The 25,301-nt window shown below is 39.5% G+C and overlaps 1 protein-coding gene and 1 pseudogene across 1 annotated transcript in view; both read right to left on the reverse strand.

Moving 5' to 3' along the window:
* Nucleotides 1–25,301, reverse strand: part of LOC127618950 (uncharacterized) — a 435,826-nt gene that overhangs the window by 326,486 nt on the left and 84,039 nt on the right. Inside the window, 1 exon segment of the mRNA XM_052091655.1 lies at nt 290–965. Within this exon segment, the coding sequence (XP_051947615.1) occupies nt 290–965 (676 nt within the window).
* Nucleotides 5,160–25,301, reverse strand: part of LOC127618544 (zinc finger protein 493-like) — a 162,339-nt pseudogene continuing 142,197 nt past the window's right edge.

Consider the following 25,301-nt stretch of genomic DNA (forward strand, 5'->3'; position numbering starts at 1 on the left):
GTTATATCTAGGACTTATGGTTTTTGCTGAAAAAACACTTTCAAGGCAGAAAAAAGAATAAGAAAAAATCAGTACAAAAACATTAGGATTAGAGCACCTTTGGTGCTTGGCCCCCTAATTAAAAGACATGGTGCGACAGTTTTTAGCATTTTCTTTTTCTTTTGTTTCTGCACTTTTTAATTATGCTGTACTAAACTGATTAATGACTGATGTATTCCATCCTGAAATCAGAGACTTTCCCTTTGAAATCTGAATGCAACTAGATCACACAATATAATAAGAAACATACCAAAAGGAATAAAATCATCATCATCGCTCTGTTGTTTCACTGCTGTGGATTCTCCTCTCATCTTCATCAGGTTCCTGCAGTCCAGCAGCTTCACTGAACACATCTTCATCTTCAATGGTATCTGCAGCATCTGTTGTTTTCCAGCGTTACAGAGAGTTGTCTGACACTCTGTGGAGGTTTGATCATCATCATCTTCTCCTTCTCTTTGTTGTTCCTCTGCTGTGTTTTCGTATTTTATCTCCTCCAGCTTCACTTCAATCTTCACAGGTATCTGCTGTTCCTCAACTTTACAGACAGAAGCCAGAGACTCTGTGGAGGTTTGATCATCATCATCATCATCATCTTCTTCTCTCTGTTGTTCCTCTGCTGTGTTTTCGTATTTTATCTCCTCCAGCTTCACTTCAGTCTTCACTGGTATCTGCAGCATCTGCTGTTCTCCAGTGTTACAGACAGAAGTCAGAGACTCTGTGGAGGTTTGATCACCCTGATTACCAGCTGTAGAACAGAGTAAAGTGAGCTGTGAGTCCTGTGTGTATCTGGATCTCTGTTCAGAGAGTTTGTCCAGCAGTCGCTGTGGTGTGGACTGATCTCTGCCGCTCCACACTGAATCCTGACATTCTGTGGAGATCCCATCAGTCACACACACTGAAGATTGACAGGAAACCTTTTCCAGCTCCTGACAAACACAACACAATCACATCTGTACCATTCATCACATCATTTAAAAAATTACAATCTCAACTTTAAGGATGAAATGAATGTTTAACCTGTAACCTGTCGTCTCTCTCCATCAGTTTTGACTTCAGTGACATCACCGCTTTCTTCAGCTGAGATATCCAGCATCTTTAAGGAAATCATACAGTTAAAAATTAAGAGATCACAGCAAAAATGATCAGTTTCTCTGGATTTACCATTTATAGGTATTTGTTTCAGTAATGAAAATGTCAGTTTTATTCTATAAATTACTGATAACATTTCTCCCAAATTCAAAATAAAAATATTGTCATTTAGAGCATTTATTTGCAGAAAATGACAACTGGCAGGTACGGATTAACCACCGGGCTGATTGGGCAGTTGCCCAGGGGTCTCTATTATAAATCCACATAAATGTCAGCCTTATGTGAAATAACATTTGTTCGGCCAAACGAGTGTTGGACAACAGCAGCGCGAGCAAGTGACTGATGGGACAAGCTCAGGGAATCTGCGTCTCACAGGTGCAGTGCGTTTATTTGAAGGACTACAGAAAACAGCATCTGATTCACAAAACGCTTCCAAACACAAAGATAAGGTGCAGTTTACCCTGGCTGTGTACAAAGCTGATGGTTTAAATACATATAAGCAACAGAATTCGTGCAACAGTATAAAGGACTTTAAAATGTTTAAGTCCTGCATGCATTTAATGATGAGAAAGGTGCCTTAATACCCCAAATATGTGCACGGTAAACTGACAAGAGTTCAGGGAATAATGTGCATAGTGAGCTATGAGCCTAAATAGCATCAATTCCTCTTTGCAACCTGAACTTCATCAAAATGTCGATTTGTGATTTGTGAAAACCCTCAATGCACCGCAACAAATGGTGAAACCGAACACAAGTGTCTAGAGATGCATTAATAAATATTGAAATTATTTGTAAAAATTAGCAGTGTCTAAAAAAATGTGACAGTCTTGCATAACGAATTGTAAAACAGAACGCAGATGGAACACAGGTGTTGAGTGTATTCACATATATTAAAGTTATCTTAAACTTAGCACAGTGTCTAAAAATAAATTCAACTGCGCAATAAGATGAAAATATAGCTGCAAGCAGCAATGCGATTCCTCCTAAAAATGGCAAATCATTTAAAATTGATCAGAAGATGGTTGGGATTAAACCCTCCCAATGGAGGAATCCAAAAAACATGTCTTTCTGTCTTAATCCTAAACGAAAGGTTTTCAGTGTACAGGAAAATCCATCATGCCGTACCTTATAGATCCTTGAGGCTTTTTTGTTCCCAATGAGAAATGAGGCATGTACACCAAGTTTCAGAAGAATTGGACAAATGGGGTGGAAATATCATCACTTTGAAAATGGGAGTTTTGGGCATGGCCTGTAGCGCCCCCTAAGGGCGAATGTGGGCCATTTTTTGCACAGTACTTCAGAATGATGTCATCTTGAAAAATGTTAGGTTTGAAAAACCATCAGTCAAAATGACATTTGATTTATTGACCCATATATATTGAGGCAATGTGGACATTTACATAAATACGCCCCTTTCAGCCATTTTGTGTTGTATTAATTTTTACTAAGTAACAAATTGAAAGACATCAATTCTACACATGGGAACCAAATTTCAAGTCAATTGGAGCTATGGTTTAGAAGAATTTTGTCGGTTTTCCCAAATTTTCACTGTACAGGAAAATCTATCATGGTGGAAATTATGGGTCCTTGAGGCTTTTGTTCCCCATGAGAAATGAGGCATGTACACCAAGTTTCAGAAGAATTGGACAACTGGGGTGGAAATGAAATAATTTTGAAAATGGGACTTTTGGGTGTGGCCTGTATCGCCCCCCTATGGGCGAATGTGAGCCATTCTTTGCATAGTACTTCAGAACTAGAAAAAAAAAGTTTGTCAAGACAGACTTTGATGTTGGCTTGAGAAAGGCCGAACCTTGAACCAAGACTGGAACTCGATGATAACAATAAAACAAGATCACTTCAAAAATATGAAATATATGCAATTACTTGAAAATTATTGAAGCTCTCCATGTCATTATTCCACATACGACATTCACTAAAATTTTCACTTTGTCCTAAGACTTCATTTTATGCATTGTACAAATAAGTGAATGTTAAAGGGATATTTGATAATTTCCTCACCCTCATGCAGTTCCAGATGTGTATGACTTTCTTCTGTAGAAATTGAATGAAGACATTTAGAAGAATATCTAAGCTCTGTTGATCCATTCAATGGAAGTAAATGAGAAGTGGTGAGAAACAGATCAATAATAAAGTTATTTTTTCTACTGTCACAAGCGCTCTTCTCTCTTAGGAGTTCTTTTTCAGTTTTTTTTGTGATTTACATCACCCCTCCTGAGCAGGGAGGATAATTTATAATAAAAATAAATAATATATTAGTTGCACCACCTGTTCTTAAGACAAGATTTAACTAGTAGTTCATAAACTTCTCTTGGAGGCAAGGCTGTTGAAATTTTAATCTCAGAAAAATAGTATTATTAATAATAATAATAATAAGTTTATGTAACATAACAATATGTTGGCTTTCTCAAGCAACATAGTTATGTCATCTTGAAGCATGTAGGTTTGAAAAACCATCAGTCAAAATTACATTTGGTTTATTGGTCACTATGTTTGTTCGCAATTCCAGGATTAAGTTCATCCATATACCGCTTAAAATTATATTCCTGTAAAAAAAACGCACACGCAAACACGCGCGCGCACACACACACACAAAAAGTTGATAACGCCATCCTACCAGTGTTAAAGAGAGAAAAAGACACATCGAAAAATATACATACAAGATTGAGCACGTACCGAAATAAGTTCCTCTTCTTTTTTTGGTGTTTAATGGCGGTTTAACAAACTTAACTTGTTGGCAAACAAACGATAGGTGCATTCCCGCCACACCGAAATAAGTTCTTCTTCTTCGGAGTCATTGGCGGTTTGCAAACCAGCTCTTGATGCTTTACCGCCACCTACTGGACTGCGGGATAAAAGTTCTAAAAAACGTATTCACAATCTTTTCATTATATTCAGTATGTGTGTGTCTGGGTAGGGTTGCACCAACTGTGTATAAGGTCTCACTTAATTTCACACGTAAAGTTCACACTGAGGGATTAGTAACTACTATTTAGTTTGTAACTAAGTCGGTGCTTAATTTGGTTGCACCAACTGTTCTTAAGACAAGACTTAACTAGTAGTTAGTAAGCTCTTCGTAGTCACATAATATTAAGTTTACCTGTATTTATCCAATGACAGCCTTCATATTTGTACACAGATGTGTTAAAAAGCCATCCGTTTCAGTTTTATTTTTATTTTGTTACAGTTGATGTTTAAACCTTGTTTGTTCACGTAACTGTCAGCTGTCATAAATTATATCCCCATTAAAATACGAAGCGTAATAAATGTAGATTTAGATAAATGGTATATTTGCCCTGTGTAAATAACAATATATAGGAACTGTATCCGAAATAAATAAGAGGTGATAAATAAATACTAATACAACAAGCTGGAAAAATAGACATTTGTTCATTTTAATATATATTTTGAATGTGTTGACACTTGACACTTGACACCGGGCGACACACCCTGAAAACTGCACCATTAGATCTGCTTCACGCATAAAAGTTTGTTTTATTTTTATTTTATATTCCTTTTATGACCATCTAAAATCGAGAGTCCATCTCAAGGATTTTGTTGCAATGTGTGCAGAGACGGACATACCGCTTGAGAAAATGAGGAAGATAAAAGTTTGTTTTATTTTATTCTTTTAACCTCTACTGCTTAGGCAAATCTTTCCATGTGTATGTAGATTACTTAATTGGCTGAAATTCTTCCCACATGAAGAGCATTGGTGTGGTTTCTCTCCGGTATGGATTCTCTCATAAATATTTTGGTTTTGTGGCTGAGTGAAAGTCTTTTCAAAGTGTGAGACAAACTTGGTTTCCTTCCCCTTGTCCCCTCCCTCATCCAGGTAGACAGGGATGACCTGCCAGCAGATGGGGGGGTCATGTATTTTCAGGGTTTGTGGCGCGGTAGTCGTGTAGTTGGCTAAAGCACAGAAATAGTAAGCAGAAGGTTGATGGCTTGATTCCCACAGCCACCACCACTGTGTGCACTGTAAGTCACTTTGGATAAAAGCGTCTGCCAAGTACATCAATGTTTTTCCAGTTTGAGCACTTGTAAGGTTTTTCTCCAGTGTGAATTCTCTCGTGTGTTTTCAGGGTTGGCGAGTTTGTGAAACTCTTTCCACAGTGTGAGCACTTGTAAGGTTTTTCTCCAGTGTGAATTCTCTCATGTATTTTCAGGTCGTGTAATCGAGTCAAACTCTTTCCACAGTGTGAGCACTTGTAAGGTTTTTCTCCAGTGTGAATTCTCTCATGTGTTTTCAGGTGTGGTGACTGAGAGAAACTCTTTCCACAGTATGAGCACTTGTAAGGTTTTTCTCCAGTGTGAATTCTCTCATGTATTTTCAGGTCGTGTGATCGAGTCAAACTCTTTCCACAGTGTGAGCACTTGTAAGATTTTTCTCCAGTGTGAATTCTCTTGTGTCTTTTCAGGTTTTGTATGCAAGTGAAAGTCTTCCCACAGGTTGAGCACTTGTAAGGTTTTTCTCCAGTGTGAATTCTCTCATGTATTTTCAGGTGTTCTGACTGACTGAAACTCTTTCCACAGTGTGAGCACTTGTAAGGTTTTTCTCCAGTGTGAATTCTCTCATGTATTTTCAGGTCGTGTGATCGAGTCAAACTCTTTCCACAGTGTGAGCACTTGTAAGATTTTTCTCCAGTGTGAATTCTCTCATGTTTATTCAGGTGTTGTGACTGAGAGAAACTCTTTCCACAGTGTGAGCACTTGTAAGGCTTCTCATTTGTGTGAGTTTTCAGGTGTTTTCTTAAGTTTGTATCCACAACAAATGTTTTACCACACTGATCACTTTCAAATGGCCTTTCCCCAGAGTGACAGTGGAGATGATCTTTAAAATGGCCTACAGATGTTAAACTTTTTCCACACTGATGGCATGTGTAAGGTCTCTCTCCTGTGTGAACTCTCATGTGTGTTTTAAGATGAAATTTATATGTAAAATATTTTCCACACTGAGAGCAGGTGAAAGTATTTTTGGCAGTTCTTTGAGACTTTTTTGATGGGCAATTCTTTTTAGTCTTTGAACAACTCAAATAATTTTCTCCAGTTTTGAAAATATGAACTTTCTGAAATTTCTCATCCACTTCATTCAGCTCTTGAATATCCTCGTTCACCTTCATCAGGTCTAAAACACAATAAGAGGGACAAATGTTAAAGACATGTTTTTAAGACACCAATTTAATTTAATACAGTAACTGCATTTCATGATTATGGTTTAGATTGAATTAGCCTCAGTCACAGAAAGACAACATGAAGTTGAACACAAATGAATGATTCTTATGAGCCAGCTCTGTTGAAACTACAGCGCAAAACACACAGTGCTTCCAGTATAGTCTGATGAATAAATTATTTTTCTCAGTGTTTTGAGTTGATCCACGGTGAGTACAGACTCCACAACTTCAAAGGTGCAAGTTGATACAACTTGAATGAAATAATTTTTATTGCTAAAAAAATGTCATACAAATTTTTTGTTTCATGAATCAAACTACATGTTTATTATAAAACAAAAATGTACCTTTTTAGAAATTAAGACGTCTTCTCTGCATACACAATAGATGTAGAACGTTGCTCTGAGCCACTGATCCAGAGTCAGCTTTTCTCATCCTATTCTCCTACTTACGGGGAGCTGTCTCACAGAGCAGGTCGGCAGCATAAGTCAATGAACTGAGCGAGTATTTCACCCAGTGTATCATGTTGTGCACAGTGGAAGACTAGTCTTATAATCCCTCCGCCTAAATGCGTTTACTGATTTTATGCACATTTGTACTCCTGATTTCTTGCAACACAGGAACAGTAGAGGTGTACAAAAGCAACGCGTTATATATATTTTTTTAAATGCAACTCAGATATTATGGTCTAAAATAAAAAATATTGAGTTACTTGAAAAAGTAATCTGATTACGTGAAACGTGTTACTTTTATCGCATTTCCCCCTACACTGGTTGTAAAAACCAAAACCTGTCAAGACTCGAAACCTTTGATTTCTTGAAATGTGCCGATGGATAATCTATTTTCAAACAGGATTATCAAATGTGAATAAATGGATGTTATTTACATTTACATTTATGCATTTGGCAGACGCTTTTATCCAAAGCGACTTACAGTGCACCTATTACAGGGACAATCCCCCCAGAGCAACCTGGAGTTAAGTGCCTTGCTCAAGGACACAATGGTGGTGACTGTGGGGATTGAACCAGCAACCTTCTAATTAACAGTTATATGCTTTAAAAAAAACATTTAAAAAAGTATTCCAAATCTTTGCCATGACACTCAAAATTTAGCTCAGGTGCAGTTGATTGGACATGATTTGGAAAGGCACACACCTGTCTATATAAGGTCCCACAGTTAACAGTGCATGTCAGAGCACAAACCAAGCCATGGAGTCAAAGGAATTGTCTGATGACCTCCGAGACAGGATTGTGGAAATGGAAGTTTGGAACCACCAGGACTCTTCCTAGAGCTGGCTGTCCGGCCAAACTGAGCGATCGGGGGAGAAGGGCCTTTGTCAGGGAGGTGACCAAGAACCCTGTGGTCACTCTGACAGAGCTCCAGCATTTCTATGTGGAGAGAGGAGAAACTTCTAGAAGAACAACCATCTCTGAAGCACTCCGCCAATGAGGCCTGTATGGTAGAGTGGCCAGACAGAAGCCACTCCTCAGTAAAAGGCAAATGACAGTCTGTCTGGAGTTTGCCAAAAGGCACCTGAAGGACTCTCAGACCACGAGAAACAAAATTCTCTGGTCTAATGAAACAAAGATTGAACTCTTCGGCCTGAATGGCAAGACTGGGGCGAAGGGTCGCTGTCCTGTTGGACGATGAACCTAAGCACACAGCCAAGATAACAAAGGAGTGGCTACGGGACAACTCTGTGAATGTCCTTGAGTGGCCCAGCTAGAGCCCAGACTTGAACCCGATTGATCTCTGGAGAGATCTAAAAATGGCTGTGCACCGACGCTCCCCATCCAACCTCATGGAGCTTGAAAGGTCCTGCAAAGAAGAATGGGAGAAACTGCCCAAAAATAGGTGTGCCAAGCTTGTAGCATCATACACAAAAAGACTTGAGGCTGTAATTGCTGCCAAAGGTGCTTCAACAAAGTATTGAGCAAAGGCTGTGAATACTGATGTACATGGGATATTTTAAGTTTTTTTATTATTAATACATTTGCAAAGATTTACAACAAACTTCTTTTACATTGTCATTATGGGGTATTGCTTGTAGTATTTTGAGGAAAATTATGAATTTAATCATTTTTGGAATAAGGCTGTAACATAACAAAATGTGGAAAAAGTGAAGCGCTGTGAATACTTTCCGGATGCACTGTAAACACATATAGTGAAAAGGACTTAAATATTTATATTTATATGTTTCTCACCCAAATTAATGAATTGCTTTATAAGAGATTAAATTAACCACTGGAGTCATATGGATTACTTTTACAATGATTGTCTGTGCTTTTTTTTCTTTTTGGCACTTTTCCACTGCACGTTACGGTTTGACTCTACGCTCTCTCGGTTTACTTTTCTTAAGCTTGCTTTTCCACTGCAGTTAAGTGAAGCTTTCAAGCAGAATATGGAGTTAATGTGCCATCCTCCATCGTGGACTCCAACAACGCCATGACTGAGTCCAAGGTACTCTTCCTCCCATTGCTCGCTAGATAGCATCAATGTGGTCGAACCACTTCCACTTTTCCTTGATGGTTCTGTAGTCTGGTGGTAGCCGTGTGTGGCCAACAGCTGAGACACTTCCTGAAAGACTTTTTCCATTTTGCGTCGTTTCGTTTGTCGCTAATGAGAGGAAGGTCTGCACCTCGTTTATTGAACACAACGTGGTTTTGCGCACAGCCATTTCTTTTTACAATTTGAAAGTCGAGTGAACAAATGATACTGCTATTGCTGTAGCCAACTTTAAAACTAGCGGGTTGATGTCCCGTGTAGCAAATGCAGTGACACTTGTAGTGACGATTCTCTCTGACCAATCAGTGATCTGCAGGGTTTTGAGGTCACATGTAGAATCGGCACGGCTCGCTTGGAACATTGACCGAGGTGGTACTAAAACCGGTACCAGGTACTATCCACAGTGGAAAACCCCCCAAAAGCAAGCAGAGTCGAGTTGTACTGGGCAGTGGAAAAGCCCCATAAGTTTGTTGTATCTAGGACTTTTTGCTGAAAAAAACACTTAAGGCAGAAAAAAGAATAAGAAAAAGTCAGTACAAAAACATTAGGATTAGAGCACCATTGGTGCTTGGCCCTCTAATTAAAAGACATGGTGCATTTTCTTTTTCTTACATTTCTGCACTTTTTAATCATGCTGTACTAAACTGATTAATGACTGATGTATTCCATCCTGAAATCAGAAACTTTCCCTTTGAAATCTGAATGCAACTAGATCCACTTGTGAACGGATCACACAATATAATAAGAAACATACCAAAAGGAATAAAATCATCATCATCACACTGTTGCTTCTCTGCACTGGTATCTCCTCTCATCTTCATCAGGTTCCTGCAGTCCAGAAGCTTCACTGAACACATCTTCATCTTCAATGGTATCTGCAGCATCTGCTGTTTTCCAGCATTACAGAGAGTTGTCTGACACTCTGTGGAGGTTTGATCATCATCATCTTCTCCTTCTCTTTGTTGTTCCTCTGCTGTGTTTTCTTCATTTATCTCCTCCAGCTTCACTTCAATCTTCACAGGTATCTGTTGTTCCTCAACTTTACAGACAGAAGCCAGAGACTCTGTGGAGGTTTGATCATCATCATCATAATAATTGTGTTGTTCCTCTAGCGTGTTTTCTTCTTTTATCTCCTCCAGCTTCACTTCATTCTTCACTGGTATCTGCAGCATCTGCTGTTCTCCAGTGTTACAGACAGAAGTCAGAGACTCTGTGGAGGTTTGATCACCCTGATTACCGTCAGTAGAACAGAGTAAAGTGAGCTGTGAGTCCTGTGTGTCTCTGGATCTCTGTTCAGAGAGTTTGTCCAGCAGTCGCTGTGGTGTGGACTGATCTCTGCCGCTCCACACTGAATCCAGACATTCTGTGTAGGTCCCATCAGTCACACACACTGAAGATTGACAGGAAACCTTTTCCAGCTCCTGACGAACACAACACAATCACATCTGTACCATTCGTCACATCATTTAAAAAATTACAATCTCAACTTTAAGGATGAAATGAATGTTTAACCTGTAACCTGTCTTCTCTCTCCATCAGTTTTGACATCAGTGACATCAACTCTTTCTTCAGCTGAGATATCCAGCATCTTTAAGGAAATCATACAGTTAAAAATTAAGAGATCACAGCAAAAATGATCAGTTTCTCTGGATTTACCATTTATAGGTATTTGTTAAAGTAATGAAAATGTCTGTTTTTTTCTATAAATTACTGATAACATTTCTCCCAAATTCAAAATAAAAATATTGTCATTTAGAGCATTTATTTGCAGAATATGAGAACTGGCAGGTACGGATTAACCACCGGGCCGATTGGGCAGTTGCCCAGGGGTCTCTATTATAAATCCACATAAATGTCAGCCTTATGTGAAATACCATTTGTTCGGCCAAACGAGTGTTGGACAACAGCAGCGCGAGCAATTGACTGATGGGACAAGCTCAGGGAATCTGCGTCTCACAGGTGTAGTGCGTTTATTTGAAGGACTACAGAAAACAGCATCTGATTCACAAAACGCTTCCAAACACAAAGATAAGGTGCAGTTTACCCTGGCTGTGTACAAAGGTGATGGTTTAAATTCATACAAGCAACAGAATTTGTGCAACAGTATGAAGGACTTTAAAATGTTTAAGTCCTGCATGCATTTAATAAGGAGAAAGGTGCCTTAATACCCTAAATATGTGCACGGTAAACTGACAAGAGTTCAGGGAATAATGTGCATAGTGAGCTATGGGCCTAAATAGCATCAATTCCTCTTTGCAACCTGAACTTCATCAAAATGTCGATTTGTGAAAACACTCAATGCAGCTCAACAAATGGTGAAACAGAACACAAGTGTCTAGAGATGAATTAATAAATATTGAAATTATTTTTAAACTAGCAGTGTCTAAATAAATGTGACAGTCTTGCACAACAAATTGTAAAACAGAACGCAGATGGAACACAGGTGTTGAGTGTATTCACATATATTAAAGTTATCTTAAACTATGTGTGTCTAAAAAAAACTCAACTGCGCAATAAGATGAAAATATAGCTGCAAGCAGCAATGCGATTCCTCCTAAAAATGGCAAATCATTTAAAATTGATCAGTAGATAGTTGGGATTAAACCCTCCCAATGGAGGAATTCAAAAAACATGTCTTTCTGACTTAATACTAAACGAAAGGTTTTCAGTGTACAGGAAAATCCATCATGCCGTACCTTATAGATCCTTGAGGCTTTTTTGTTCCCAATGAGAAATGAGGTATGTATATTAAGTTTCAGAAGAATTGAATAAAATGGGGTGGAAATGTCATCACTTTGAACATAGGACATTTGGGCATGGCTTGTAGCACCCCCTAAGGGTGAATGTGGGCCATTCTTGGAGTGGGGTTTCCTGTTGGCCTGTAGTATCAATGTACACAATTAGAAAATTGACCAGAAAATGGGACATTTAGGCATGGCTTGTAGCGCCCCCTAAGGGCGACTGTGGTTCATTCTTTGTTTGTGGGTTCCTGTTGGCCTGTAGTATCAATGTATCAAATTTGAATATTTTTGAACAGAAAATGGGAATTTTTGGTATGGCCTGTTGCATCCCCTAAGGGCAAATGTGGGCCATTACTGGTTTAGGGGTTACTGTTAGCCTGTAGTATCAATGTACAAAATTAGAAATTTTTTTACCTGAAAATGGGATATTTGGGCATGGCCTGTAGCACCCCCTAAGGGCGAATGTGGGCCATTCTTTGCACAGTACTTCAGAATGATGTCATCTTGAAAAATGTTAGGTTTGAAAAACCATCAGTCAAAATGACATTTAATTTATTGACACATATATATTGAGGCATTGTATGCATTTACATAAATACGCCCCTTTCAGCCATTTTGTGTTGTATTAATTTTTACTAAGTAACAAATTGAAAGACATAAATTCTACACATGGGTACCAAATTTCAAGTCAATTGGAGCTATGGTTTAGGGGAAGATTTTTGTAGGTTTTCCCAAATTTTCACTGTACAGGAAAATCTATCATGGTGGAAATTATGGGTCCTTGAGGCTTTTGTTCCCCATGAGAAATGAGGCATGTACACCAAGTTTCAGAAGAATTGGACAATTGGGGTGGAAACGATATAATTTTGAAAATGGGACTTTTGAGTGTGGTCTGTATCGCCCCCCTATGGGCGAATGTGAGCCATTCTTTGCATAGTACTTCAGAACTAGAAAAAAAAAGTTTGTCAAGACAGACTTTGATGTTGGCTTGAGAAAGGCCGAACCTTGAACCAAGACTGGAACTCGATGATAACAATAAAACAAGATCACTTCAAAAATAGGAAATATATGCAATTACTTGAAAATTATTGAAGCTCTCCATGTCATTATTCCACATACAGCATTCACTAAAATGTTCACTTTGTCCTAAGACTTCATTTTATGCATTGTACAAATAAGTGAATGTTAAAGGGATATTTGATCATTTCCTCACCCTCATGCAGTCCCAGATGTGTATGACTTTCTTCTGCAGAAATTGAATGAAGACGTTTAGAAGAATATCTAAGCTCTGTTGATCCATTCAATGGAAGTAAATGAGAAGTGGTGAGAAAAAAAATCAATAATTAAGTCATTTTTACTATAAATCTCTACTTTCACTATCATAAGTGCTCTTCTCTCTTAAGAGTTCTTTTTCAGTTTTTTTGTGATTTACATCACCCCTCCTGAGCAGGGAGGACAATTTATAATAAAAATATATATAGGTTGCACCACCTGTTCTTAAGACAAGATTTAACTAGTAGTTCTTAAGCTTCTCTTGGAGGTAAGCCAAAATAGTTATGTCATCTTGAAGCATGTTAAATTTTGGTTTATTGGTCACTATGTTTGTTCGCTATTCCAGGATTTAGTTCATCCATATACCGCTTAAAATGATATTCCTGTAAACACACACACACACACACACACACACACACACACACACTTGTTGTGTTTCATTGTTTTATGGGGACTTTCCATAGACATAATGGTTTTTATACTGTACAAACTTTATATTCTATCCCCTAAACCTCACAGAAAACGTTATGCATTTTTACATTTTCAAAAAACATCATTTAGTATGATTTATAAGCTGTTTTCCTCATGGGGACCGACAAAATGTCCCCACAAGGTCAAAAATTTCGGGTTTTACTATCCTTATGGGGACATTTGGTCGCACACACACACACACACACACACATATATATATATATATATATATATATATATATATATATATATATTGTCAAAAAGTTGATAACGCCATCCTACCCGTGTTAAAGAGAGAAAAAGACACATCGAAAAACATAAAAGATTGAGCACGTACCGAAATAAGTTCCTCTTCTTTTTTTTTTTGTGTTTTATGGCGGTTTATCAAACTTATCTTGTTGGCAAACAAACGATATTCCCGCCACACCGAAATAAGTTCTTCTTCTTCTTCGGAGTCATTGGCGGTTTGCAAACCAGCTCTTGATGCTTTACCGCCACCTACTGGACTGCGGGATAAAAGTTCTAAAAAATGTATTCACGATCTTTTCATTATATTCAGTATGTGTGTGTCTGGGTAGGGTTGCACCAACTATGCATAAGGTCTCAGTTAATTTGAGACGTAAAGTTCACACTAAGGGATTAGTAACTGCTAGTTAGTTTGTAACTAAGTCGATGCTTAATTTGGTTGCACCAACTGTTCTTAAGACAAGACTTAACTAGTAGTTCGTAAGCAGTCACATAATATGATGTTTACCTGTATTTATCCAATGAACAGCCTTCATATTTGTACGCAGATGTGTTAAAAAGCCATCCGTTTCAGTTTTATTTTGTTACAGTTGATGTTTAAACCTTGTTTGCTCACGTAACTGTCAGCTGTCATAAATTATATCCCCATTAAAATACGAAGCGTAATAAAAGTATAAATAGCCCTGTGTAAATAACAATATAGGAACTGTATCCGAAATAAATAAGAGGTGATAAATAAATACTGATACAACAGTCTGGAAAAATAGACATTTGTTCATTTTAATATCATATATATATTTTGAATGTGTTGACACTTGACACCGGGCGACACACCCTGAAAACTGCACCATTAGATCTGCTTCAAGCATAAAAGTTTGTTTTATTTTTCTATCTCTCAAATGTAAACGAGTGTAAATATCAACATCATACTGTATGTCGAAAGGATTGATGTCACGTAAAACATGAGCTCAATGATGCCATAAAATATCGGTCTGCTTTTTTTATTCCAACCGTTAATCCTTTATAAATATTTAGTTTATATGTAGAGTTATGTCCTACCCGAGTTTAATGTGCAATACTCAAATATTTAGTAGTGCATAAATTGTGACTAAGTGCCCATTTACGTCACAACTAGGCTAAGTCGTAATTTACGTATAACTGGTGCAACCGGCCCTGGTGCTTAAATTATCAAAAAATTATTACAGTTACATTAGTGACATCAGACAACACACCTTATTCACAGCATCACAACTCATTTTTAATGAGATCAACAGAGAAATGTATTTTAAATTTCACTGAACAGAGAACTAAACTGTCCCAAATATGCTACATGTGTCTCATGTCAGCAGAAGGAGCGCCCTGTCCCGTGCAGTCCCATAAAACGCTGGATGGTCACTGAACCTTTTGATGCTTACATACAAGGCCGTTACTAGTCACAGGAGAATTAGGTGGTTGCCTCGGGCAGCACCATAGCTGAAGGGGCGACACGGTCAAAAACGATCAAGATGGACAACATTGTTTACTCTACATTATTTTACTGAAGTGTCTAAAAGTTCTGCACAGTACTGTAAATCCACACACAAACATGTTTTCTCAATTAATACAAAGACCTTCCTGAAGTGTCCTTTTCTCTTTTGTGAGAAATTAACAAAAATTCGAGAGCGATTTTTCCCGGTGCCCCTCGCAGAATGTGAAACACCAAAAACACAAGAGGAATGTGAAAGTGATTTCTCTGTTTCTCATCCACACCTATCACATCGCTTCTGAAGATACTGATTTAACCACTAGAGTCTTATGGATTACTTTTATGCTGATTTATGTTTGTTTGTTTAGCTTTAAAATGTTGCCACCCATTCACTTGCATTGTATGGACCTACAGAGCTGAGAAATTCATTCACATCTGGGGTTGCATGAGGGTGAGTAAATAATGAGAATTGGAATTTTTGGGTGAACTATCCCATTAAGGGCTCTTGTCAGATCTGGATGAATGTGTCAATATGAAGAGAGGTTTGGAAACATTTCTAATAATTATTACAGTGAAAACATGAAAATGTCCCACAAGGACATTATATATAATGCTGAAATATAATGCCTCCTTTCGCCATTTCATAGCTTTTAATGTCCTGTGTTAATTCTTATTTCAGTGTAGTTACAGTATTTAGATAATTAGTTCTGTACAGCAGTACTGCCGCTCTCTAAATGCAGAGTACACAACCTACGTAGGGCACCAACCCTGATCGTGGAACACTCGCTGTGTCTGAAACCGCCCCCATCCACTATATAGTGCACTATTTCTAATTTTTGCTATTTTGTAGGAGTGTCTGAATTCTGAGTGAGCCACTCGTTCCCTAATTTTGTTCACTCATTCTTACCGACATTGCACTCTAACTTCAAGTGTACATTTCAAGTACACTCAATGACTGATAATTTCCCACAATCCACCACGGGGAAGACGTATGAGCTGGGAGTTCACTGTTTCCTTCACTCCTGCAATGTTTTATTTGATTCTGAATGTAGTAAATTACTTTTTGACAAATCATTACTGGATTAATATTACATATAGACAAAACATAAAGATACATTTTAAAATGTACTGTTTATTTGATCAAACTTGTTTACTCTTCATATTAACACACAGTATATATTAAAAATGAGAAACAGAAGGAAGATTGATTTATTTATTGACGTTTCTGCACCTTGACAGTCTCATCACGTGCAGCTGTAAACTTCCGCTCTCATAAAAGTCCCATTCAATAATCTCTCAATAAATTACACATTAGTTCAAATTAAACCCAATAATGTAATGACAGTAACGCCACACATTGTATTAGAAATTTACTTGAGTGAGAGTAAAAAGTACCCACTTTTAGACATACTCAAAGTACATTTTCCCCCAAAACGTTACTCAAGTAAATGTAACAGAGTAAATGTAACGCGTTACTACCCACCTCTGATGGCGAGCCAACCGAACTAGTCTGTAACTTGTGAATTGAATCAATTGTGCCATTAAGTGGTAAGACAATTTTATTAATTCAACAGAGTCGATTACCTGAAATGATTCATTCAAAAGAGTCAATCAAGTGGCGACTCACCATAGAAAAACCATAACCTGTTTTTAATATATCCTGGGTCGCATTTCCTTTTATGTTGCATAGTTTTGTTCATGGTTTTCAAGTACAAGGACATGTATCAAGTGACATGATTTTTGTTGTTGACGTCAACAAAAGCGACAAGACGTTTTTTCTCCCCCCCTTTATAAAAATTGATGAGCATATTTACTTATATGAGCCCTTTATTATCCCATTTGTTTCCTAATTTCTAACATAATTCAAACAGAACATACATATTACACAGGAGGAAAGGCCCCTTGTTGCCATGGTTAGGTCAGTGTAGCTAGTCTTAAATAATAGTAATAATAAAAACAAATGATGTTATTTATGAAAAACTAAATATACTAGATGAAACGCATCTTGAAACTTGAACTAAAAAATGCCACTGTTGATATAAAATGAGGTCTAATAGATTCTACCTTTAGTTTATTTCACATGAAACTATAAAATTGTGTCAAAATATAAGTTACTTTTACTCATGAAAACTCGATGTATATTATAATGATGTATATTGAATTTTCCTCAGTGCTGTTTGGCATGTCAGGGGTTCCTTCTGTTTGAGAGATTTGACTTGACTTCCTCCGTAATGCTTTAAACTAGAAAAGTCTCACTATAAGTCTCACTACTAATTTAAATTGGTCACTTCAGTTTTGAGGTCTGCGCTCCGAGATATCGAAGAAAGCCCGGTTGTTGCACACGCCAGAGAGAAAAGCAGATCATGAGCGTTACACTCGTGCGAAAGGGCAGATGAGAAGCCTTTAGCTGAGTGAAAGTCTTTTCAAAGTGTGAGACAAACTTTTTTTGGTTTCCTTCCCCTTGTCCCCTCCCTCATCCAGGTAGACAGGGATGACCTGCCAGCAGATGGGGGTCATGTACTTTCAGGGTTTGTTGCGCGGTGGTCACGTAGTGGGCTAAAGCACAGAAATAGTAAGCAGAAGGTTGATGGCTTGATTCCCACAGCCACCACCACTGTGTGCACTGTAAGTCAGTTTGGATAAAAGCGTCTGCCAAGTACATCAATGTTTTTCCAGTTTGAGCACTTGTAAGGTTTCTCTCTAGTATGAATTCTCTCGTGTATTTTCAGGTCATGTGATTGAGTGAAACTCTTTCCACAGTGTGAGCACTTGTAAAGCTTCTCATTTGTGTGAGTTTTCAGGTGTTTTCTTAAGTTTGTATCCACAACAAATGTTATACCACACTGATCACATTCAAATGGCCTTTCCCCAGAGTGACAGTGGAGATGATCTTTAAAAAAGCCAACAGATATTAAACCTTTTCCACACTGATGGCATGTGTAAGGTCTCTCTCCTGTGTGAACTCTCATGTGTGTTTTAAGATTAAATTTATATGTAAAATGTTTTCCACACCGAGAGCAGGTGAAAGTATTTTGGCTGTTCTTTGAGACTTTTTTGGTGGGCAATTCTTTTTAGTCTTTGAACAACTCAAATAATTTTCTGAAATTTCTCATCCACTTCATTCAGCTCTTGAATTTCCCCATTCACCTTCATCAGGTCTAAAACACAATAAGAGGGACAAATGTTAAAAAAAGACATTAAATTTAACCCTAATTTAATAGCAAAAAGTACATTTTTATAATATTTTTGATATATTACACCAATTTAATTTAATACAGTAACTGCATTTCATGATTATGGTTTAGATTGAATTAGCCTCAGTCACAGAAAGACAACATGAAGTTGAACACAAATGAATGATTCTTATGAGCCAGCTCTGTTGAAACTACAGCGCAAAACACACAGTGCTTCCAGTATAGTCTGATGAATAAATTATTTTTCTCAGTGCACGCTTGTTTTGAGTTTAAGGATGAAATGAATGTTTAACCTGTAACCTGTCGTCTCTCTCCATCAGTTTTGTCTTCAGTGACGTCACCTCTTTCTTCAGCTGAGAGATTTCTGTGATGAAATTTTTTCCAGCATCTTTGGAAAAAATTAAGAGATCACAGCAAAAATGATCAGTTTCTCTGGATTTACCATTTATAGGTAGTTGTTTCAGTAATGAAAATATCTGTTTTATTCTATAAATTACTGATAACATTTCTCCCAATTTCTAAATAAAAATATTGTAATTTAGAGCATTTATTTGCAGAACATGACAACTGGCAGGGACTGATTAACCACCTGGCCGATAGGGCAGTTGCTCAGGGGTCTCTAAACCCAAAGGGCCCCGAGCTCTAAATCAATTATTTATTTTGAGATATCTATTATAAATCCACATAAATGTCAGCCTAATGTGAAACACAATTTGTTCGGCCAAATGAGTGTTGGACAACAGCAGCGCGAGCAAGTGACTGATGGGACAAGCTCAGGGAAGCTGCGTCTCACAGGTGCAGTGCGTTTATTTGAAGGACTACAGAAAACAGCGTCTGATTCACAAAACGCTTCCAAACACAAAGATAAGGTGCAGTTGACCCTGGCTGTGTACAAAGCTGATGGTTTAAATTCATATAAGAGACAGAATTCGTGCAACAGTATAAAATGTTTAAGTCCTGCATGCATTTAATGTTTAATGATAAAGAGAAAGGTGCCTGAATACCCTAAATATGTGCAAGGTAAACTTTTGTAATATTTGGTTAACCGCAAGAGTTCAGGGAATAAAGTGCATTGTGAGCTATGAGCCTAAATAGCATTAATTCATCTTTGCAACTTGAATTTCATCAAAATGTCGATTTGTGACACCAGTGCTGAAAACCCTCGATGCAGCGCAACAAATGGTGAAACAGAACGCAAGTGTCTAGAGATGCATTCATAAATATTTAAATTATTTTTAAATTAACAGTTTTTAAAAAAATTGACAGTCCTGCGCAACGAATTGTAAAACAGAACGCAGATGGAACACAGGTGTTGAGTGTATTCACATATATTAAAGTTCTCTTAAACTTAGCACAGTGTCTAAAAATAATTCAACTGTGAAATAAGCTGATTAAATTGAGTTGTCACAAAGGCATCCGTCCAGTTTATATGGCCTCAACGCACATGTGAACAGCCCGTAACTCGCCCTAAAGCCTACTTGAAAAACTGGCCGAAAAACTGTAGGTTTGTTGAGTACCGTCAGACTTATGTCGACCTCTAAACACGTGCAAAACAAGTGCAGAATAACTGAATGGTGATTTTGGTATTTGAGAATACCATGCACCTCCTATTATTAATGCATGATTTCAGATTGGTTCATAATTAAAAAGTACATATAACTGACCATGAAAGACATTTCTAAAAAAAATTATTCTGTCAATTTCAAAAATTCAACCAAATGTGGCAAGAATCCTGTAGCTCATAAAATTGTTCCAGCAGAACAATGCTCCAGGCCACACAGTCAGGTCAATCAAGGTGTGGATGGAGGACCACAGGATCAAGACCCTGTCATGGCCAGCCCAATCTCCACACTGCAACCCCATTTAAAACCTCTGGAATGTGATTAAGAGGAATATGGATGGCCACAAGCACCAAACAACTGAATTTTTGCACCAGGAGTGGCATAAAGTCACCCAACAGCAATGTGAAAGACGAGCAGAGAGCATGTCAAGACGCATGAAAGCTGTGATTGAAAATAATTTCAAACATTAGAATTGTGCCGATTAAAAATGTATGACCAATATAGTTGTCAACCGATATATCATAGAAGCAGATAAATCATCCGATATGCTGACTTTTTTCAATTAGCGCATAGGCCCATAATTGTTCTCGTTTGACGACTTGTTTCTTGAGGGTGCTGAGAATCGCCTGCTTGCATGTGAAGTGATTAAGGCATGTAAATGACCAGTCACGGTTCGTTGTCTTGTTACATGCCATCGTGTTACTACAAAAATAGACTGGTGTGCAACAGTGTCACTTAAACAATCTGCATATCAGAGCTGCTGCAGATACGTTTCAGCTCAATGTTAAAGTGCTCACCATTCTCCTCAACAGTTCCCTGTAAAATGTAACCGTCTTGCCTAATGATAAAAAGGCAAATATCAATAAAACAAATATCAAATACTGTCTGCAAATATGCACATACCTCGTTAAAACAGATGTAATAAACCAACATCAGATCCAGTAACCTGTGGAGTGCTTATTTACAGTGCATCTGGAAAGTATTCACAGCGCTTCACTTTTTCCACATTTTGTTATGTTACAGCCTTATTCCAAAATGTATTAAATTCATTATTTTCCTCAATTCTACAAACAATACCCCATAATGACAACGTGAAAGAAGTTTTTTTTTTATTTTTAAAATGAAAAACAAAAGTTATCACATGTACAGATGTATTCCCAGCCTTTGCCATGACACTCAAAATTGAGCTCAGGTGCATCCTATTTCCACTGATCATCCTTGAGATGTTTCTACAACTTGATTGGAGTCCACCCGTGGTAAATTCAGTTGATTATTCATGATTTGGAAAGGCACACACCTGTCTATATAAGGTCCCACAGTTTAAAAGTGCATGTCAGAGCACAAACCAAGCCATGAAGTCCAAGGAATAGTCTGTAGATCTCAGAGACTGGATTGTATCAAGGCACAGATCTGGGGAAGGGTACAGAAAACTTTCTGCAGCATTGAAGGTCCCAATGAGCACAGTGGCCTCCATCATCAGTAAATGGAAGTTTGGAACCACCAGAACCCTTCCTATAACTCGCCGCCCGGCCAAACGGAGCGATCAAGGGAGAACAGCCTTAGTCAGGCAGGTGACCAATAACCCGATGGTCACTCTGACAGAGCTCCAGCATTTCTATGTGGAGAGACGTAAGCCACTCCTAAGTAAAAGGCACATGACAGCCTGCCTGGTGTTTGCCAAAAGGCACCTGAAGGACTCTCAGACCATAAGAAACAAAATTCTCTGGTCTGATAAAACAAAAATTTAACTCTTTGGACTGAATGGCAAGCGTCATGTCTGGAGGAAACAAGGCACCGCTCATCACCTGGCCAATACCATCCCTACAGTGAAGCATGGTGGTGGCAGCATAATGCTGTGGGGATGTTTTTCAGCGGCACAAACTGGGAGACTAGTCAGGATAGAGGGAAAGATGAATGCAGCAATGTACAGAGACATCCTTGATGAAAACCTGCTCCAGAGTGCTCTGGACCTCAGACTGGGGCAAAGGTTCATCTTCCAACAGGACAACGACCCTAAGCACACAGCCAAGATAACAAAGGAGTGGCCCAGCTAGAGCCCAGACTTGAACTCGATTGAACATCTCTGGAGAGATCTGAAAATGGCTGTGCACAGATGCTCCCCATCCAACCTGATGGAGCTTGAAAGGTCCTGCTAAGAAGAATGGGAGAAACTGCCCAAAAATAGGTGTGTCAAGCTTGTAGCATCATACTGAAAAAGACTTGTGGCTGTAATTGGAGCCAAAGATGCTTCAACAAAGTATTGAGCAAAGGCTGTGAATACTTCTGTACATGTGATTTTTTTCGTTTTTTAATTTTAATACATTTGCAAAGATTTCAAACAAACTTCTTTCACATTGTCATTATGGGATATTGTTTGATGGGGAATTTTTAGGAAAATAATGAATTTAATCCATTTTGGAGTAAGGCTGTAACAACAAAATATGGAAAAAGTGAAGCGCTGTGAATACTTTCCGGATGCACTGTATTTACCTCTAAAGCACGTATCCTAACAGGCAATCCTCAACAAGTCAAGTCAAGTGGTTTTTATTGTCGTTTCAACCATATACAGTTAGTACAGTACACAGCAAAACGAGACAACGTTCCTCCAGGACCATGGTGCTACATAAAAACAACAAAGGACCAACACAGGACCACATGAGACAACACAACAAAATAAAATACCTATATATACCTATATAAAGTGCATGTGCAAACATGTGCAAAGTACGGGACAGTACAACAAATTACTGACAATGAACAGGACAATAGACACAGTGCAGCGCCGACCAGTACTCAGTAGTGCAAAAAACGTAAACATAACATACTATGAGATAGTGTTCTATGTACATAGCAGTTATTGAGGTAGCAGACAGTTATAAAGTGACAGTAATTAAAGTGCAACTCAGGACATGTGTGTGTGTGTGTGTCAAACCAGTCTCTGAGTATTGAGCAGTCTGATGGCTTGGGGGAAGAAGCTGTTACACAGTCTGGCCGTGAGGGCCCGAATGCTTCGGTACCTCTTGCCAGACGGCAGGAGGGTAAAGAGTTTGTGTGAGGGGTGTGTGGGGTCGTCCACAATGCTGGTTGCTTTGCGGATACAGTGTTTTTTGTAAATGTCTTTGATGGAGGGAAGAGAGACCCCAATGATCTTCTCAGCTGTCCTCACTATCCTCTGCAGGGCTTTGCGGTCCGAAACGGTGCAAGTCCCAAACCAGGCAGTGATGCAGCTGCTCAGGATGCTCTCAATAGTCCCTCTATAGAATGTAGTGAGGATGGGGGGTGGGAGATGTGCTTTCCTCAGCCTTCGAAGAAAGTAGAGACGCTGCTGGGATTTCTTGGTGATAGAGCTGGTGTTGAGGGACCAGGTGAGGTTCTCCACCAGGTGAACACCAAGGAATTTGGTGCTTTTGACGATCTCCACAGAGGAGCCGTCGATGTTCAGCGGAGTGTGTTCACCTTGTGCTCTCCTAAAGTCAACAACCATCTCTTTTGTTTTGTCGACATTCAGGGACAGGTTGTTGGCTCTACACCAGTTCGTCAGCCGCTGCACCTCCTCTCTGTGTGCTGACTCGTCGTTCTTGCTGATGAGACCCACCACGGTCGTGTCATCGGCGAACTTGACGATGTGGTTCGAGCTGTGCATTGCTGCACAGTCGTGAGTCAGCAGAGTGAACAGCAGTGGACTGAGCACACAGCCCTGGGGGGCCCCAGTGCTCAGTGTGGTGGTGGTGGAGATGCTGTTCCCGATCCGGACTGACTGAGGTCTCCCAGTCAGGAAGTCCAGGATCCAGTTGCAGAGGGAGGTGTCCAGGCCCAGCAGGTTCAGCTTTCCAATCAGGTGCTGGGGAATGATTGTGTTGAATGCTGAGCTGAAATCTATGAACAGCATTCGAACGTATGAGTCCTTCTTGTCTAGGTGGGTGAGGGCCAGATGGAGGGTTGTGGCGATGGCATCGTCCGTTGAACGGTTTGGACAATACGCAAACTGTAGTGGGTCTAGTGAGGGGGGCAGCTGGATCTTAATGTGTCTCATGACGAGCCTCTCGAAGGACTTCATGATGATGGGTGTAAGTGCGACGGGACGGTAGTCGTTGAGGCAGGACACTGAAGACTTCTTTGGCATGGAGATGATGGTGGTGGCCTTGAAGCACGTTGGAACGACGGCACTGCTCAGAGAGATGTTGAAGATGTCGGTAAGAACATCTGCTAGCTGGTCTGCACATCCTCTGAGCACTCAGCCAGGAATGTTGTCTGGTCCAGCAGCTTTCCGTGGGTTGACTCTACGTAGAGTTTTCCTCACATCTGCCGTGGTAAGACAGAGCACCTGGTCGTTGGGAGGAGGGGTGGTCTTCCTCGCCACCACGTCGTTCTGCACTTCAAACCGAGCGTAGAAGTCGTTCAGCACATCTGGAAGGGAGGCATCTTTGTCACATGCAACTGATGTTGTCCTGTAGTTGGTGATGGCCTGGATGCCCTGCCTGGATGCCCTGCTACTGAGTACTGGTCGGCGCTGCACTGTCTATTGTCCTGTTCATTGTCAGTAATTTGTTGTACTGTCCCGTACTTTTTGCACATGTTTGCACGTGCACTTTATATAGGTAGTTTATATAGGTATTTTATTTCGTTGTGTAGTCTCATGTGGTCCTATGTTGGTCCTTTGTTGTTTTTATGTAGCACCATGGTCCTGGAGGAACGTTGTCTCGTTTTGCTGTGTACTGTACTAACTGTATATGGTTGAAACGACAATAAAAACCACTTGACTTGACATGCGCCGCGTGTCACCGCTGTCCTGGAAGTGACTGTGGATTCTCTGGGCGTGTGCGCGCTTTGCCTCTCTGATTGCCTGTGACAGTTTGGCCCTAGCTGTTCTTAGGGCTGCCTTATCGCCTGCTCTGAAGGCGGAGTCTCGGAACCTCAGCAGCGTGCGCACCTCCGCAGTCATCCACGGCTTCTGGTTGGAGCGTGTGGTGATGGTCTTGGAGAAAGTGACATCATCAATGCACTTGCTGATGTAGCTGGTCACTGATGCTGTGTATTCCTCCAAGTTGGTAGAATCGCCATATGTTGCAGCGTCCCTGAACATGTGCCAGTCAGTACACTCAAAACAGTCCTGAAGAGCAGAGATGGCTCCTGCTGGCCAGGTTTTCACCTGTATGCTGGAATTAACATAACAGAGATTGTGGTCACACATTATATACACAGTTTTTTGCATATATACAGTGAAATGTATTAGTTTTCACATATCCCAGCTAAGCTGGGGTCAGAGTGCAGGGTCAGCCATGATACGGCGCCCCTGGAGCAGATAGGGTTAAGGGCCTTGCTCAAGGACCCAACAGTGGCATCTTGGTGGTGCTGGGGCTTGAACCCCCAACCTTCTGGTCAGTAACCCTGAGCCTCAACCACTGAGCCACCACTGCCCCCTGTGGTCTGAGTAGCCGAGGTGGGGGCGGGGCTCCGCCCGATACGCGCCTGGGATGTTTGTGTAAACAAGATCAAGCGCGTTCGCCCCTCTCGTTGCAAAGTCCACA

Source organism: Xyrauchen texanus, chromosome 25 (assembly GCF_025860055.1).
Source record: "Xyrauchen texanus isolate HMW12.3.18 chromosome 25, RBS_HiC_50CHRs, whole genome shotgun sequence".
Lineage (NCBI taxonomy): Eukaryota > Metazoa > Chordata > Actinopteri > Cypriniformes > Catostomidae > Xyrauchen > Xyrauchen texanus.